The 14,819-nt window shown below is 39.8% G+C and overlaps 1 protein-coding gene across 2 annotated transcripts in view; it reads right to left on the minus strand.

Moving 5' to 3' along the window:
• Nucleotides 1-14,819, minus strand: part of ADARB2 (adenosine deaminase, RNA specific B2 (inactive)) — a 325,694-nt gene that overhangs the window by 104,029 nt on the left and 206,846 nt on the right. Inside the window, exons 2-3 of one of the 2 annotated variants that reach the window (XM_026069275.1) lie at nt 9,743-9,829; nt 338-1,245 (exon numbers count right to left, since the gene is read on the minus strand). In XM_026069275.1, coding sequence (XP_025925060.1) covers nt 338-1,245; nt 9,743-9,829 — 995 coding nt within the window. Of the gene's footprint in view, nt 1-337; nt 1,246-9,742; nt 9,830-14,819 lie in introns of those variants that run through there. The other variant, XM_026069276.1, reaches the window with a different exon arrangement.

Here is a 14,819-nt window from a genome sequence, read left to right on the forward strand (position 1 = left end):
GAGGCAACATTACAAAACGACCTGCTTTTTCCACCTGTGTCAATGTTATCATTCTCTCTAGAAATCTGAAATGTTGACTTTTCCCCTACATTCTGCCCTCTCATCTATGCCTCTTATGGAAAGGCCTGCAAATTGTACCCAGTGATTTTAAGATACATTTTTTAAGCTTTTGCCTGTGGCATGTGGCTGTTTCTATGAGAAAAGAGCTTAATTGTGGCATGGTACTTACTATAATTTCAGAGGAGCCATTCATAGAACAATAACAGCTCTAAAGACACAGATCACATTAATCTACAGAATTCCTCCAACTCAGTGGCAGCTACCTGAGAGCTCTCACCTGTGGCAAATGGTTACATTTACTCCTGCTGGGAATGTGGCTGGGCAGCCGAATGTTAAAGAGGGCCTGCAGAGCAGCTTGTGCTGCTTGGCCTTTTGCCAGCTTCTTGCTACGTCCTGAGCCTTCAAATGTTCTCCCGTCCACTCGCACTGCCATCACAAAGCTCTTGATGTGCTGCTTCTCCACGGTCTCCGACAGGCAGACGTACCGCAGCCCCGATCGCAGCTCATTTAGCAGCACCACCGGGTTCTTCTCGCTCTCCGCTTTGGATGCCATCTTGTGCCTGTTTTGCTTACTGTGGCCCATTAAGTCCAATGTATGGCAGAGTAACCTCCCATGTCGATAAGCAGTGGAAAGCAATTCATTATTAACTGGGTTATAGACTGAAAAGTCCTCGCTGTGTGTAGATGGTTCAAACTCCTTGAACAGAGTATCTGGAAAGTCTGCCTGATCAGAAGTGAAGTCCGTGGATGGATTAATACAATTCCCCATGGCAAAGTGAGCTTGGCATGCATTTGGGAACTGAACAAAAGACTTCAGAGCTAGCTCTGCAGCACGCATTTTGGCTTTCTTTTTTGTGGGTCCTGTGCCTTCAAACGTAAGCCCATTTACTTCTACAGCAACAGCAAAGACTGGAGCATGCACTGGACCTGTCTGGGAAACCATTTTATATTGTAAACCTGGTTTAAGTTCATGTAGCTGAACCAGAGCATTCTTTGGTGTCACTGACCATGAGACTTTCTTCCAGATGAGTTGGAGTTTACAGAAATGGCCATTGTTGCCTTCCTCTAAGGGTCTTTTTCTCTTACTGCTAGATGTTCCTCCTCTTGCCCTCTCACTAGAGGACACTGGATGATCCTCCAGGTTGCCAGTGTTTCGATTTTCCTTTACTTCTGCACTGCTGGTACCTGTCAGTAAAGAAGAAAAAGAACTCACAGTTGTCATCACAGTAGCTGACGTCATGTCTAGGGTTGGCAGAATGGCCAAAAAAGAAAAGAAAGAGCTAATGATAGAAATTTTATGAAGGAAAATGACATCTTTGCTTGGCTTTCTTTGAGGGGGAAGATATAATAGTTTTCCTCAAATATCTGTATAACGGTTGCTCTATTTGTTATAGCACAGATTCTCAGCATGTCCTGAACGATTATTTTTCCCCAAAGTTCTACTTGTATTAGTCATTAACCTCCTGTTCTAAAAAGATTACATCATTCAAAGAGGAAGCGTAAATGATGCCATGTGACTGAAATGAACTACTGCATTCACAGTGCATAATTACTAGTAAAAAGTGAATAGTTTGCAAAGATCCCTTAGGCTGCGATTTGTTCCATAATCCATGTGGACAAATGCTTATGAACACATTATTAGAAATCAAAAATGATTCACAAATGATTCACAAATAGAAAAAGGCAAGTGCATTGAATAATTTATTTTCAGTGAATAAATTGAGCAGCTCTACTCACAACATAGGCTCTTGTGTTGCTAACAACATGAATCCAGCCTAAGAAATGATCACACAGACCTTCCCCACATTTGAAACTATAATTTGTTCTGGACTCAGATTCCAGTTTAATACATGAGAATTTTTCTGTCACGTTCAATTGCACATACTCTTAGCTCCTTCATCAGCAATAACTAATACTGCAAAAATTCTAGATAAATCTAAATCAGCCTAGGAGAGCCAGAGCATCATGATGGGAGTAATTACTGATGTAAAGGATAATCTGCATCAAAGAAAAGCAATGGGAGAGAGTGACTGCCATGAAACACTGTCCTGATGGGTGAAGGGAATGAAATGACAGCTGGGAGCTACGGAGGGAGCACTCTGTGGTTGGCAAGCCAGGGAATCTCATGTTGCTCTCAGCTACACTTGTGCAACACCTGTGTTGCAAGGCAGTATTCTTTGCTGCAGGGGATGTATGGCTGAGAATGGATATTCATCTCACTGATGTCCTGAATGAGAAGGAAAACACGCTGCTCTCTCAATAAGCATCTTACAGCATTTGTATCATTTCTGATGCGTTTGTTTAAATGTATTGCATCTCTGACACATCCTCCACTCCTTCTGTGCTTTGCTTGGGGAAGTAAATATGAGTTTAATCAACCTGTGAATCAGCTCCTTCCTGGGGCTATGCACCTGATCCCTTTCAGACCAAAACACTGCCTGGCTGATGGCTTATATTCCAACAAGCGTTGCTCATGGAGCTTTTCCCCTGTTTTGTTATTGTCAGATGGGAGCATGCCACCTGTGGTAACTGCATGAGTCGCAAGCACAGAGAAGATCCCTGTTGTCCTTAGAGGATAGAGAATGGTCCTTCCATGATCTGCAGGGTTGTGGCCACATTCTGCTTCCTCTCCACCCTGACATACAATCCTGCTGCAAGGGTCCAAGCGGTTAGCTGCCTGCTGAGCCTGGAGGAACTTCTGCTGGATCAGCGTGACCGTGCTACAGCCCAGAACGAGGCTGTGGCTGACACAGCACAGGAGGCTGCAGAGAATTACATGGAACCAACCATAATAAAAACCTCCCTTACATCCCAATGAAAAATGGAGGGGTTGTGCTTGTATTAAATGTCAAAAGACTTTTTCCCATCAGAGTAATAAGACTGCATTCATGCCAGCTCTTCCACAGGAAGCAGCTCACTGCTTGGACCTTATTAAAAACCTCGGCACTATTGCATGCATGGCAGCCCATTTGCAGGACTGAAGCTTTAGGCTCCCTTTCCTAAAAACACTTTGGCACACACTAAGCCTCCAGCCTGTGTCTGTATTTCATCAGTTACTTGCTTAACTCCATATATGTGCTGAAATGCTTTGCTGATGCAGAAAGTGGACTGACAAATTAAGGTCTTAGTGACTACTTAATTTTTACTTTCTACAGCTAAGGGGAGAGAATGACGACAGGTGAGGAAGGAAAGAAAAAGAAATACATAATAGAAAAAGAAAAGTTTCACCATATGGCATTCAGCCATACAAAATGTGAAATCTTTAAAACAGCCTCACTGGAAATAAGACATTTAAAAGGTCAAATTAAATAAGACACAAGGATAACGTGGTCTTTTCTTGTTGAGTTCACAACTCTATTTATGGAAGCTCCAGACTGAAGGAGAAGGAGATGCCAGCTTTAACTTTGCTCTGCTTAACTTGGCAATGACTTTGGCCAGACATTTTCCTCTGCGATTGTATCTCATGTTTCCATCCCCCTTAGAACACAACTCTTTGTTTGCATGATTTTTTTTTTTTTTTTTGCCTAAAGGTGAAATATTTTGATGCAGATAGGCTTTTTTGAGGGAAGCAGTTTTGATTCTGTATTTCACACCTCCTCTCTCATCTTACCTAATAGGTTTTTACAGACCCAATTATGGTACATAATGATATTGAAGTCAGGAGGCATGACAAGAAAGATAGCTCTTGCTTCACACTATACTCAGGTTTGAAAAGAATTTGTATTGATTATGCACCACTGAATAGGAAAACTGAGGGGGTTATTTGTATTTATAATTTATATTGTCTTCTTCCAGYTATTTTTTCTTTCATAATCAGAGAAGCATGGATTTGTGAACAAGAATGTGTGACCTTAGCATCTTATCTTAATCACCTCACTAACACAGTGATTAACTAAAAACATGGCAACATAAAAATAAACTGTACTTGCTTGTCCTGAAATTTTGTCTATGGAACTGTCTAGTCTAGGTTTTGGGGAACAGGGAATTTGCACTGATGTAACTAAAAAAATGCAGAGATGTCAATGTAAAACTTCTAAGGGCCAGACACAAAGGATACTTGGAAAAAACTTGGTCTACCTGAAGGTGATGTGTATATTTATGGTATGTTCTGGCATAGTTACACTGATGGAAATCCATGCAAGTGTCCTTACATCCAACCAGATTCTAAGAAGACCTGATTCTGAAACACCGATTAATAACTCAGCTCTTCACAGACCTCAACAAGAGCTGCAGCAGGCCAAAAGTCATCTATGTCATGTAAATTAGAGTCAGCCTGAATTCAATGAGTGCCTCAGAAAGTCTGTGAGCCTGATGGACTTGTGATATCTGACAATAGCAGGACAATGTGAAATTACTGTATACTTCTATGTACCTTTGAAATAGAAGATCTTTGAAATGTGTCTTTTATGAGACCTCTGTATAGCAGACACAAGATTACCTCTCTAATGGTGGCACATGTACTTCTATTGTGAAAATCAGACAAAGCAGGCAAATGACACCAAACTACATAAGATAAATACTGTAAGCAGCCATAATAGAACAATCACAAGCAATTTTAGAAATGAAGAGCACTAAAAGGAAAGGGGTAAGTCAGAGAATATACACAGGGAAAATGCAAAACTGTGGATCATTTTCAGTCCTGTTATCTCTCATAATGTCTTGGTCTTGAGATCCCAAAACACATTCTGTACATTTGGAAAAAAAATTATAATCAAATATAATTTTTCTATGATGAAAGGTTGGAAAATGTAAGGGGAGGGGATTAAAAAAGAGAAAGAAAAATATTACAACTTTTTGGCAATAATTTCCAATCTATGGTGTAAGAAAAATTTGATTCTTCATTTTAATATCTCCTCAAGTAACTTTCTTCACTGATTTTTGCATTTTTACAAGCAAAGGGAGACACTGCAATCTTGTATTTGCTTCAGAAATTGAATAGGAGAGAAGAAAGCAGTTAGTGAAATTTATTTATTTATGTATTTTTCCTCAGTCTTCTGTCTCCTCTTTCATGTTTTTCTCCTTTGGTCATTATGCACAGTAGAGTTAACCTACAGAGTCTGCATCATCAAGAGCTTTTCAGAACTATAATGCATCACTAATAATGACACTGCCTATGTCTCTGGGTCATAAGGGCTCTGAAGAACTAGCCATCCGATACTCCATGCTACATTTGAAGAGATAATATTGTTCCTGTTGAAGGTTATTCTGCTGCCAAGCCAACTTCCAGGGAGGATGGGAAGGGAGAGGTAGGTGGCATCTTCATTCTGGCTGGCATCTTTAATACTGAATCACAAGTAACATTACGCTATTGAAAAGTTATGATATTAAAAGAAAGAATTTACAGTCTCTGTGGTATAGCAAACTTCTGATATAACTGATTTCTATGAAACAGGAAGTTACTGTCTTTAGAAATGTTTAGTAAAAGTAAAATTCCCAGGAATGCATTTTGAACAACACAGGTTGAACTGAATTTTTATTTTCCTGCATCCTGCATTTTAATACCTAACCCCCTTTTGACCTTCTTATGTAGAGTATGTTTTTGCTGTCCAGCTGCATCACATTGACTGCAAAGGTTAAAAGGATTGATCTCCATAATTCCTGTCATATTTGGAAGTGAAAAAATTTCACTCAGAAGCAATAGATATGACTTGGGAGTCAGAACGATGGTACCTTTGTTCAAGGTCAGCTACTGCATTAATAGCAATGTAGGGCAGGCTCCTCTGACAGGCAAAACAACATTTGTATGCAATTACTGAATCCATAACAAAGGTTTGGGAACTTTTCTGCTAGGGATTTTTAGGTCCATATTCTTGACTTCAGAATAATAAATTGTAGCTAACAATAGAAATCACACCTTCCTCTCTTACACACAAATACACAAATATATATTTTTAAATTTTCATGAAAGAAGTAAATATGGTAAGTCTACTTAAGGAAAACCTGTCATAATAGCATTGTTGCAGATGAAATCCTCCCTGCTAACTCACAAGGTTTAGGCTGTTTAAAATGATATTGTTAGACCTCATCAGTGTGTAACATCACACTGTGAGGGGAAACATTTGCAATGCAATGAAAATATAGGACTTTGCTTAAATTAAAGACTGAAAATTTGTAAAAGGTGATTGATGTTGCCTTTAGGTGTTCCAAACTGAAAATACTCTGCTTTGCCCACCTTACTGTCTGCAATAACTGTGAAATCCATGTACCTCCAGTGCAGCTCTTATCAGTTACAGAAATTATTCAAATGACTTAATGCCCTGACTTAGATGATACTCAGATGCTGATGCTCTCAGTCTGATTTAGCAAATAAGTACATGCAGCCACACCTGTGTGCAGCTCTGACGAGAAATGGATTTAAGTACTTGCATTCCTGGATCAGGACCTGACTATAGTTTAGTTTTAAGCATGGGGAAAATCCAAATGATGGCAATGGATATGGTTTTCCAAACAAAAGCAGGCATTCTGGTTGCTGGTGCAAGATGGCTTGGTGCTCTGAAGAAGATGGTATGGAAGATGATATTCACTATATTCTTAAAGGCAGGGTCCTTGCTGTATCTCACACTAAGCAATCAGAAACTCTGGGGCCTCATGCTTTCTTAGAAGGATTTTGACCGACATGCTCAAAATTGAACATGCTTCAATGCACTGAATGTTAGGCTGGGTTTCATCCCACATGATTTTTGCTGTGTTTCTGAGATACCTATGCTAGGGACATAGTCACCATCAGCTGCCTCTGCTGTCACTGGAGAGAGACATAATCCTTCAGCAGGGCTGCGGTGCTCCGAGAGTTGTCTGTCCTTGTCTGTTCAACATAAAAGGAAGCTACAGCAACTCAGGTGCTGCGGTGAGGTGACTAAGGGCAGTCAGGATCAATCTAGGCCTCCGTGCACACTTGCACCAAATCTACACATACAGTAGCATGGCACAGCCAGACCCACAGGAATTGTACGCTGCTGCTAGAGGTGCATGCCAGGTTTGTGAGTATCTGTGCCTGGTGATATTCGACCTTGATGTTGTGGCACAGCGCTGATGGGTCAATTTAAGATCAGGGCATAGGCCGAGGTGCCTAACATCATGAAGGGCAAGCAGACAGTGAATGGGGAAGGATTATTCACTGTTTCATACAATCCAACCACTAGAGACAGCAGGCTTGAAACAACAAAGGGATGCATTTTTTTGACAACACGGTTAATCACTGAACTCCCTGTTCCTGGGTGTTGTTGAGATCAGAAGTATCAGTGGGCTCCAGAGCAGACTAGACAGGTCTATCAGTGTCTAGGGAACAAGATGATTCAGGTGCAGACTCAAGCTAAGTATATTTCTTGCTGGGAGCTAGAAAGATATACCAAAGGCAGGATCACTATTTAAATGTCCCTTCTCTCAGTGTATCACTAACAGCAACTGTTGAAGACAGTGTACAGAGCTAAACACCCTATTTCTAATCCAGTATGACAGTTCTTGTATTCTTAGGTACGACTGACTTCTGCGAATGATGAAACAAGGTAGTTCCTTTCTCTCATGTTTAGGGTCTTCTTTGGAGGCTGATTATTAGTCTACCAAAGATGGCATTTCAAAGGAGGCTAGTGGCTAGCATTATTTTATGGATCATAAACCACAATAATGGTATCTATATGCTAAAAAGCACCAGTTGAAAATGCGCTTGTAATTTAACTGGCATGGATCCCTTTGTAAAGAAGGCCTAAAGAAACATGAAACAAAGGATTTGAATCTATTTCAGTTAATGGGACTCTCTGCATTCATGTAGCACGGTCCAGGATGGAGCACTCTCACAGGGCTCGTACAAGGATGTTCAGTTAGTGGAAACCTACAGGGATAACCAAAGCACCATGCTACCTTGCTACTGTTCTTCTAGCTATTAGCTAAATTGTTAACACAGTACAAGACATGGCTTATTCAGATCAAATCCCTGAAGCTCTTTAAAATGCTTAATTACTACAGTGGTACCTACCTGCTATGGAAGTCAGTGAGAACTATGTCACTATACCAGAACTGAATAGGACTGAACACTGAAATATGTCTGATTTGAACTTAATTCACTTTTTTTTTTTTTTTTAGATTCTAATAGGCAACATTAAAAAAAAAAAAAAGTTGTATATTCCAATAAACAGATTGATGTCATTACCACTAGGAGTATGTTTGAACCAGGAGAGGACTAGGCAGGGTATCCCCAAACACAGTGAAATTCACTGTTTTTGTTTCAGAAAACATAGCTTACCCTGTCCGTGTGAGCTATTTTAAAGCCAGCACAGGCATGAAGCAGTCTTGGCATTACTGCAGCAGTAAGAAAATGGTGTTACAGTGTTTGGCTTGTACAAACTTCCTACATTACCTAAAAATAACTGAGTAGCACATTTGGGAAACATTACGCAGTAGGTGCCTGCACCAGCTCATCATGTGCATAATATGTTTTTTGTGTGTACTTCTCATATCTCTTCCTGAAAATGTAGCCTCCTTGGGACCGATTTTGAAGGATTTTCAAGACTTTTTTGCCTTTGCCAAGGTATGTAAAAACCAGCCCCCATGTCGCAGGTACAGTGTGATGTCTGTATGATATTCAGCAGTACAAAATAGAGGGCTGTGCTCCTTGAACAGCTATTCCCCTTGGTGCCACATCATGTTTGAACGAAGGCAGATTAGCAACAACAGGGAGAAAAACCCATTCCTCCCACCCACTGGTTCTAATAGGGCAACACGTCATTGTGTTTCTGGCTGGAAAAGAAACCCATCTGGTAGGCAATACTAAAACTCAGAGAGTTGTTCATTTGGTTCAGAATGCCTTCCTCCCTTTTTTTAATGACTCAAGATATGTTACAATAAGCAGGGCTGGATAACACACAATAATTGCTTCTAGGTAATAAATGGAAGGGCTTAGTAAGGGTTATTTGATCCTAACCGTGCATGTTTCTCCTGAATTTATTGGTGTTTTAAAGACTTCACTTCTCTTTCAAACTCAGCAGTGCTTTCCTGTAGCTCTGCAGTCACGGGCACAGAACGTGTCAGTGCCTGCATTCTGGTGCAAGTGCCCCAGAGCATCCTGTGGCTAATTTCTGAGTTACATCTAGTTCATTTAAGCCTGGTTAATCATCTCTTTTCAATTGGATTTGGTTTCTTTCTATTTTTTGCTCCAGGTCATGTCAAGCAGGAGTAAAGAAGAAAACAGTTTTTCAAAAAGAGGGCCTGATCCTGCAGTCTTTACTTTGGTAAAAGTCCTTTTGTAATCAAGAGAGTATAAACTGGGGGGAAAGACAAAGGAAACAGAAAGGTCCTGTCTTTTAAGGGTTGTGAGAAAAGCAAGCAAGCAAAATAAGGTAACATAAGTGAGAAAGGAAAGGAGCTACACAGTCCTGTGACCCTGAGTGCTAAACACCTCCCTTTGGTAAATTTTTTTTCCTTTATATTTGTGGCATACAGTGTATAGCCCCTCTTGCCAGTGCCTGTGCAGGGAAAAGTGGGAAGCTGAACTGAGATTAACCCCTCCTTCACTGGGCATAAGAGAATATGCTTGCACTCAGCATCAGATAATTCTGCATTTTACTGAAGGACTGTGCTCAAGGCCTGCCACTGTTTGCAAATCTACAACTTGTCCACAACTACTCGTACACTTCAGTGCTTTTAGGTAACTTTATCGTTTGTCTATCTAAAAAGAAAAGAGGCTGCTTACTTAAATTGTCTTCATCCTCCATGTTGGTTGCACCAGGACTCAAGTACTTGAAGGGTGCTATAAAGGTTGACAGTATGCTTACTTTTTCTAGAAGAAAACAGAAGAAAAGAGACACATAAAATCAGTATTTTGTCAGGGCATTCAGATCTATTCCATACTTTTCCTCAGGTGAAAACATTTTGGCAAGTCTGTTTCTTTTCTGTTTTTTCCTGATTCTACAGTTCCATCAAAATTTGAACTGCAATGCATTGATTACAGCTCGCACGTGTGAATGCCCAAATACGCATCGCTCCTGGTTTCTGCCATACTGACTTCCCACAGCCTGTGCAGTGACCCCTTAGCACTGCTTCGCAGAGATGGTCCAGGCACTGACCTCCTCCAGCAAGGACCTGGTGCAAAGCCCAGGGGGAAGGTGGATTTTCCAGTTCAGTCTTCACCTGCGATCAGGTGAATGCAAAGCAGGCCTTTAGCAATATTTTTCAGTCATGTCATTCTAGCAGGCCTGGTTTGTCTCATGCCAATGTCTGTCTCCTGTCAAAGTCTAGTGGTGCTAGAGAGTACCTTAATACCCTTTTACTGTGAAATACTCTATACAGAAGGGCTGAGGGAGGCTTGAACGATGGCAGGTATTTAGCTGGAAAGGGAGGAAGAAGGCTGAGAGCTGCGGACAGTCAATTGTAAAAGGAGGAACATGAGGATGCTGCACCAGATGAGACCACCAGTTCACCTGCTCTTGTTTCCTCTCCCCGACAGAGGCTGTACCAAAAGGCTCAGAGAAAGGACAGGAGTTAGTGGTAAAAGAGAGTGCAACAGCTTTTAATTCTTCTGGAAATCATTGATTTGCTCTTTTGGAAACCTTTATGTTGTGACACAGGATGTTATTATTCAAACAATAGGAATTCTGTTTGGACTCCTTCTTATTCACATTCATATTAAGTGCAATTCATTCTACCTGCAGCTTCTGTTTATCCTGGAGATAATAGATGGCACAGAAATTTACTTCCAGTGCCAGGATCAGCCTCTGCGTTAGATGCCAGGATGGATTCAACAAAATGAGAACTGATACTGATTTATATTAGCTCAAAAATTGGTCCAGAATTCATCTATGGGGAAAAGCTGCTATTAACAGAAACACAAGAGCCATGGCCATATTGAAGATGCACATTTTGTTTAGCTTGTTACTCATAACTTATTCATCGCATTTTCTAGGCTGAATTCCTCCTGACAAACTATAGGTCCTTTACTGAGGTACCTATGTTATCGGAAGTGTCTGTTTTGGGTAGCAGAGGAAACAGTAAGGCACCTTAAAAGGTGACTCACAGCTCTGAAGGGCTTAGTTGCTTTCCTTAAAGCACCTCTCTTCTTAGAAAGCCTCAGTTACGTGCAATGGCTCTGAATCCTAGCATACTGTGAACAATGTTGGGCTTTCATCCTGTATCAAATGCATCATGCATCAAAAACAAATAATGATTGTCTTTTTTCAAGTGACACAGGAAGGACAATTAGCAGGGGAACCTTCTTTAATGGTGAGAAAATATTTCCTGCATTTGAATTTCTCTAAATTTCCTTAAACCATCTGCCTAATAATGTCCCGTATGATTCCTCAGTAGCCACTGTCCTGGAAGGCATTCTGGCTGAAGAGCTCATAAAGCTCATTCTGTTTCGGCAGTACATCTGTTAGCTTTTCAGCCTTGCTCTTCCTAAGTTTGCAAACAATCCTTTCTCTTGTTAAAGGGCGTTATCAGAATCCATCAAAAAATGATTCCAGATGTTTGCCCTTAGTGAGATAACATTAAAACTCAGCTCTATAAAGAGAGCACAGTAAAAACTGACTGTTCTTTGTTAAGTAAATGCAATAAGAGGAATAAAAGATTGCCTGAAGAAAACCTTTTTCCCGTCCAGAAACCTTTCAGCTCACACTAATGTATAATTAGAGCAGAAATTAGCCTCCTTGAATTGCAGTTTCATTAAGGGATTGTAGTGATGTCATGAACCAAAAAAAATGAAGCTATTTTGAATGCTTTAGCTGGAAGATTTTCCTAAATGAGTACTCCGAAGCTTTTTGCTAAGGTGTTGCTCTCTGAGAAATATGATATCTCTGTAAGACATTATCTCAGTATATGTGAGACTGTTGGGTGGGTTCAGGATAAAGGCCATCAGTTACTCAGACTTTCTAGACCAGTCTCTTAAGTTAACATGAAAAGAACGTAGGCTTTTGGGACTTAATCCAAAGGCTACATTTGGTAAGGGGAAAGCTTCAAATAGATTTAGGATGAGGGCAGTCCTCAACTTTAACACCAGCAATAACTGTTGTGCTTGGATATTGAGATACGGTACATCGAATTATACTCCTTCTGTGCCTGACTGCTGATGGCTGCCAGACACTCAGAGCTCACCATCAAGACCCTGGGTGTCATAGGCAAGCTTCAAGCTTCCTCACTGAGAAAATCTTCTCAGTACTTGTACAGAGTTATTCCATTAACCAAGAAGTGAAGACATGCGCTTTCTTGCTGAGGATGCTAGTAACTACCCCACCATCAACCAAAAAGTGAAATCATATAGTTTTATACTATATTATTATTACATAAAGGAATATTGTATGATTTATCTTTCACCCATTTTGTGTATGCTATAGGTCAGATTTGTAATGTGACTTTAAACCCTATCAAATTTCTTTCCTTTTTGCCTAAGGAACCCTTTAGCCATCTTAAGATTTTGTTGTTACTGTTTCCCACTTGTGTCCAAAGACCTTGCTTGTGTCTTTGCTTTGTGTGGCAGAAAACTGCTTGCAAAATTTACTGCACAGTTAGAGCAGGAATGGATGGGCACATGTCACACAAACACAGACAGGCCCTAATAACAGGATATCCTTCAATCAATACAGATGATAAAGATTATAATTTAATATATCAATCCATTGGTTGAGCAACGGAAGATTTACTGTACATCTGGAAAGAGGAGGAGGGCAGGTTTTTGAGTGAGTGATGTAAGAAGAGAACTGTAGCATGCACGTAGTGCAGATGAATTATTGAACCTATGGAGGAGGGGAAGATGGATGACAGGATAATTAAATGTAGGTGTTTACAGGGAAATAATCTGGCTAGATATATATCTAAAGGTATGATTGCACACCTTCATCTTCTGCAGCTTATTGTCAGTTACCATATATATGCCGCTTCAGCTTTACCGTCAATGGTGAAATTTGGTGTTATTTTTGTTTACTTTTTCTCAACAGTATTAGGAGAATTGTATATTCACTTTACAATCCCCATACATTTTAATGCCCATCACAATTATTCTTATCTTTGGCAGTTCGACAAAATCTTATGAATAAGAATAAAGAACATGGCTGGATATGCAAAAAACATACAGTTCCTCAGAGAAATACCTTTAAAGCCTCCTATTTTTTCCCCTTTCTTCTCTACCTATGATTTTTTTCAAAAAGAAGCAACAACAAGAAGCCCCAAATTAAAGCTGCTGTTTTTACTTTATAATTGTAAATGTTCTCTGCATTTGTTTGAGGTAATAATTTTTCTAGGCTAGAAAAGAAGGTCTAAGAGAGGAAAACAAGACATTTCAAAAACTCTTTTCTCCAAAAGGCAGAATATATAACCCTACATTTATGAAAACCAATACAAGGAGCTATTATTGAATGCATTACAATTGTACCAAAAGCCTCAGATGACATGAAGGAGCTACTTCATGAGGGCCTACATGGACACCAAGCAAGCTGTATTTACAATGGAAATTGAGAGACAAAGAGTAGGTAGTAGTGAGATTTATCTCTAGCCACCCTTGTATGCTAGCACAGGACAATCATATCATCTTTTGTATCATCACTATAAAAACATCCTTCCAAGTAACACTATTTGGAACTCTAGTCCAGTGCCTTATGCACAAAAATCACCATTTCTCTTAATGAGAAACCCATTATAGGAAGAAACTTCAGTCTCTTCAATTTTGGGATGGAAACAGATTTTAATTCAAGTATTTTAAATATATATTTTCCAAAAGTAGCAATTAGTTAAAAAAAAAAAACCCACCATTTTGACCATAGCCATATAAATCATATAAACAAATAAAAAACTATCAACCAAGATATACTTTGCTTGAAAAACAGAAAATGATTTAGTTCAAATGATTCAGCAAAACTCAACATATTAGGCAGGCAAGTTTCCATTAGACTGTTCTTTATGTGAACAGCTCTTGCTCTGTGGATCCTATTAGAAGACTGGTCATAGGTCCTGTAAATATGCTTTTATTCTGGAGACAAGAGTACATATATACAGCTATAAACTGCATTCATGCCCTTCATACCTAAAGGTGTTTAAAGGGCATCAAACAATACAGCCTGATCATCAAATGTACTGTGGTTCTTTCATTCTCGATCACCAGAATAAAAGCAATGGGAACTGCAGGAGTTCAACACTTTTAAAAATCAGACCTTATACACCTAGGACAAATTATTTAGCTTTAAGAAGAGTGGACTGAGTGGGGTTGTAACAACAGTCTTCAAATACAAAAAAAAAAGCTGCTGCATAGAAGAAAGGAATAAACTGTATTCCATGTCCATTAACACAACTAGAAGTAATGGACTTAAATTGCAACAAGGAAAAATCACTTTAGACATTAAAAAAACTCTTTCTAACAATAAGGATAGTGCAGCATTCAAATAGATTGTCTAGTGGGGAACCTCGAGGAGCCATCATTGCTGAAGGGCTTTAGGAAGAGGATTGGCATCTGTTGAGCACTGTACCCAGCCTGGGGTGATCCCCTAAGGCCGCTCCTGGCCCTGTGATCCCTAGTAGCAACACTTGTCTGGGTCTTGAGACCATGCAGCAAGTTCTAGCTCAAACTTAGAAAGGTAAACAGTATTTGGGGGATAATCTCTGAGCAGAAGCCTGTGGTATGTTCTTTTGCTTGGCAGCTAATGAGCACTATTAATAATTGTGTTTTAAAATGCAGCTTCTGAAAAAACAAGGATTAGACAGATGGCTACCAGTAGTTTGCCAGATCAACATTAGCAATGTTTTATTGAATTAGATTCCTTCTCATATTCTAATTGATCACCATAAGC

This window comes from Apteryx rowi, unplaced genomic scaffold (assembly GCF_003343035.1).
Source record: "Apteryx rowi isolate R43461 unplaced genomic scaffold, aptRow1 scaffold_29, whole genome shotgun sequence".
NCBI classification, from domain to species: domain Eukaryota; kingdom Metazoa; phylum Chordata; class Aves; order Apterygiformes; family Apterygidae; genus Apteryx; species Apteryx rowi.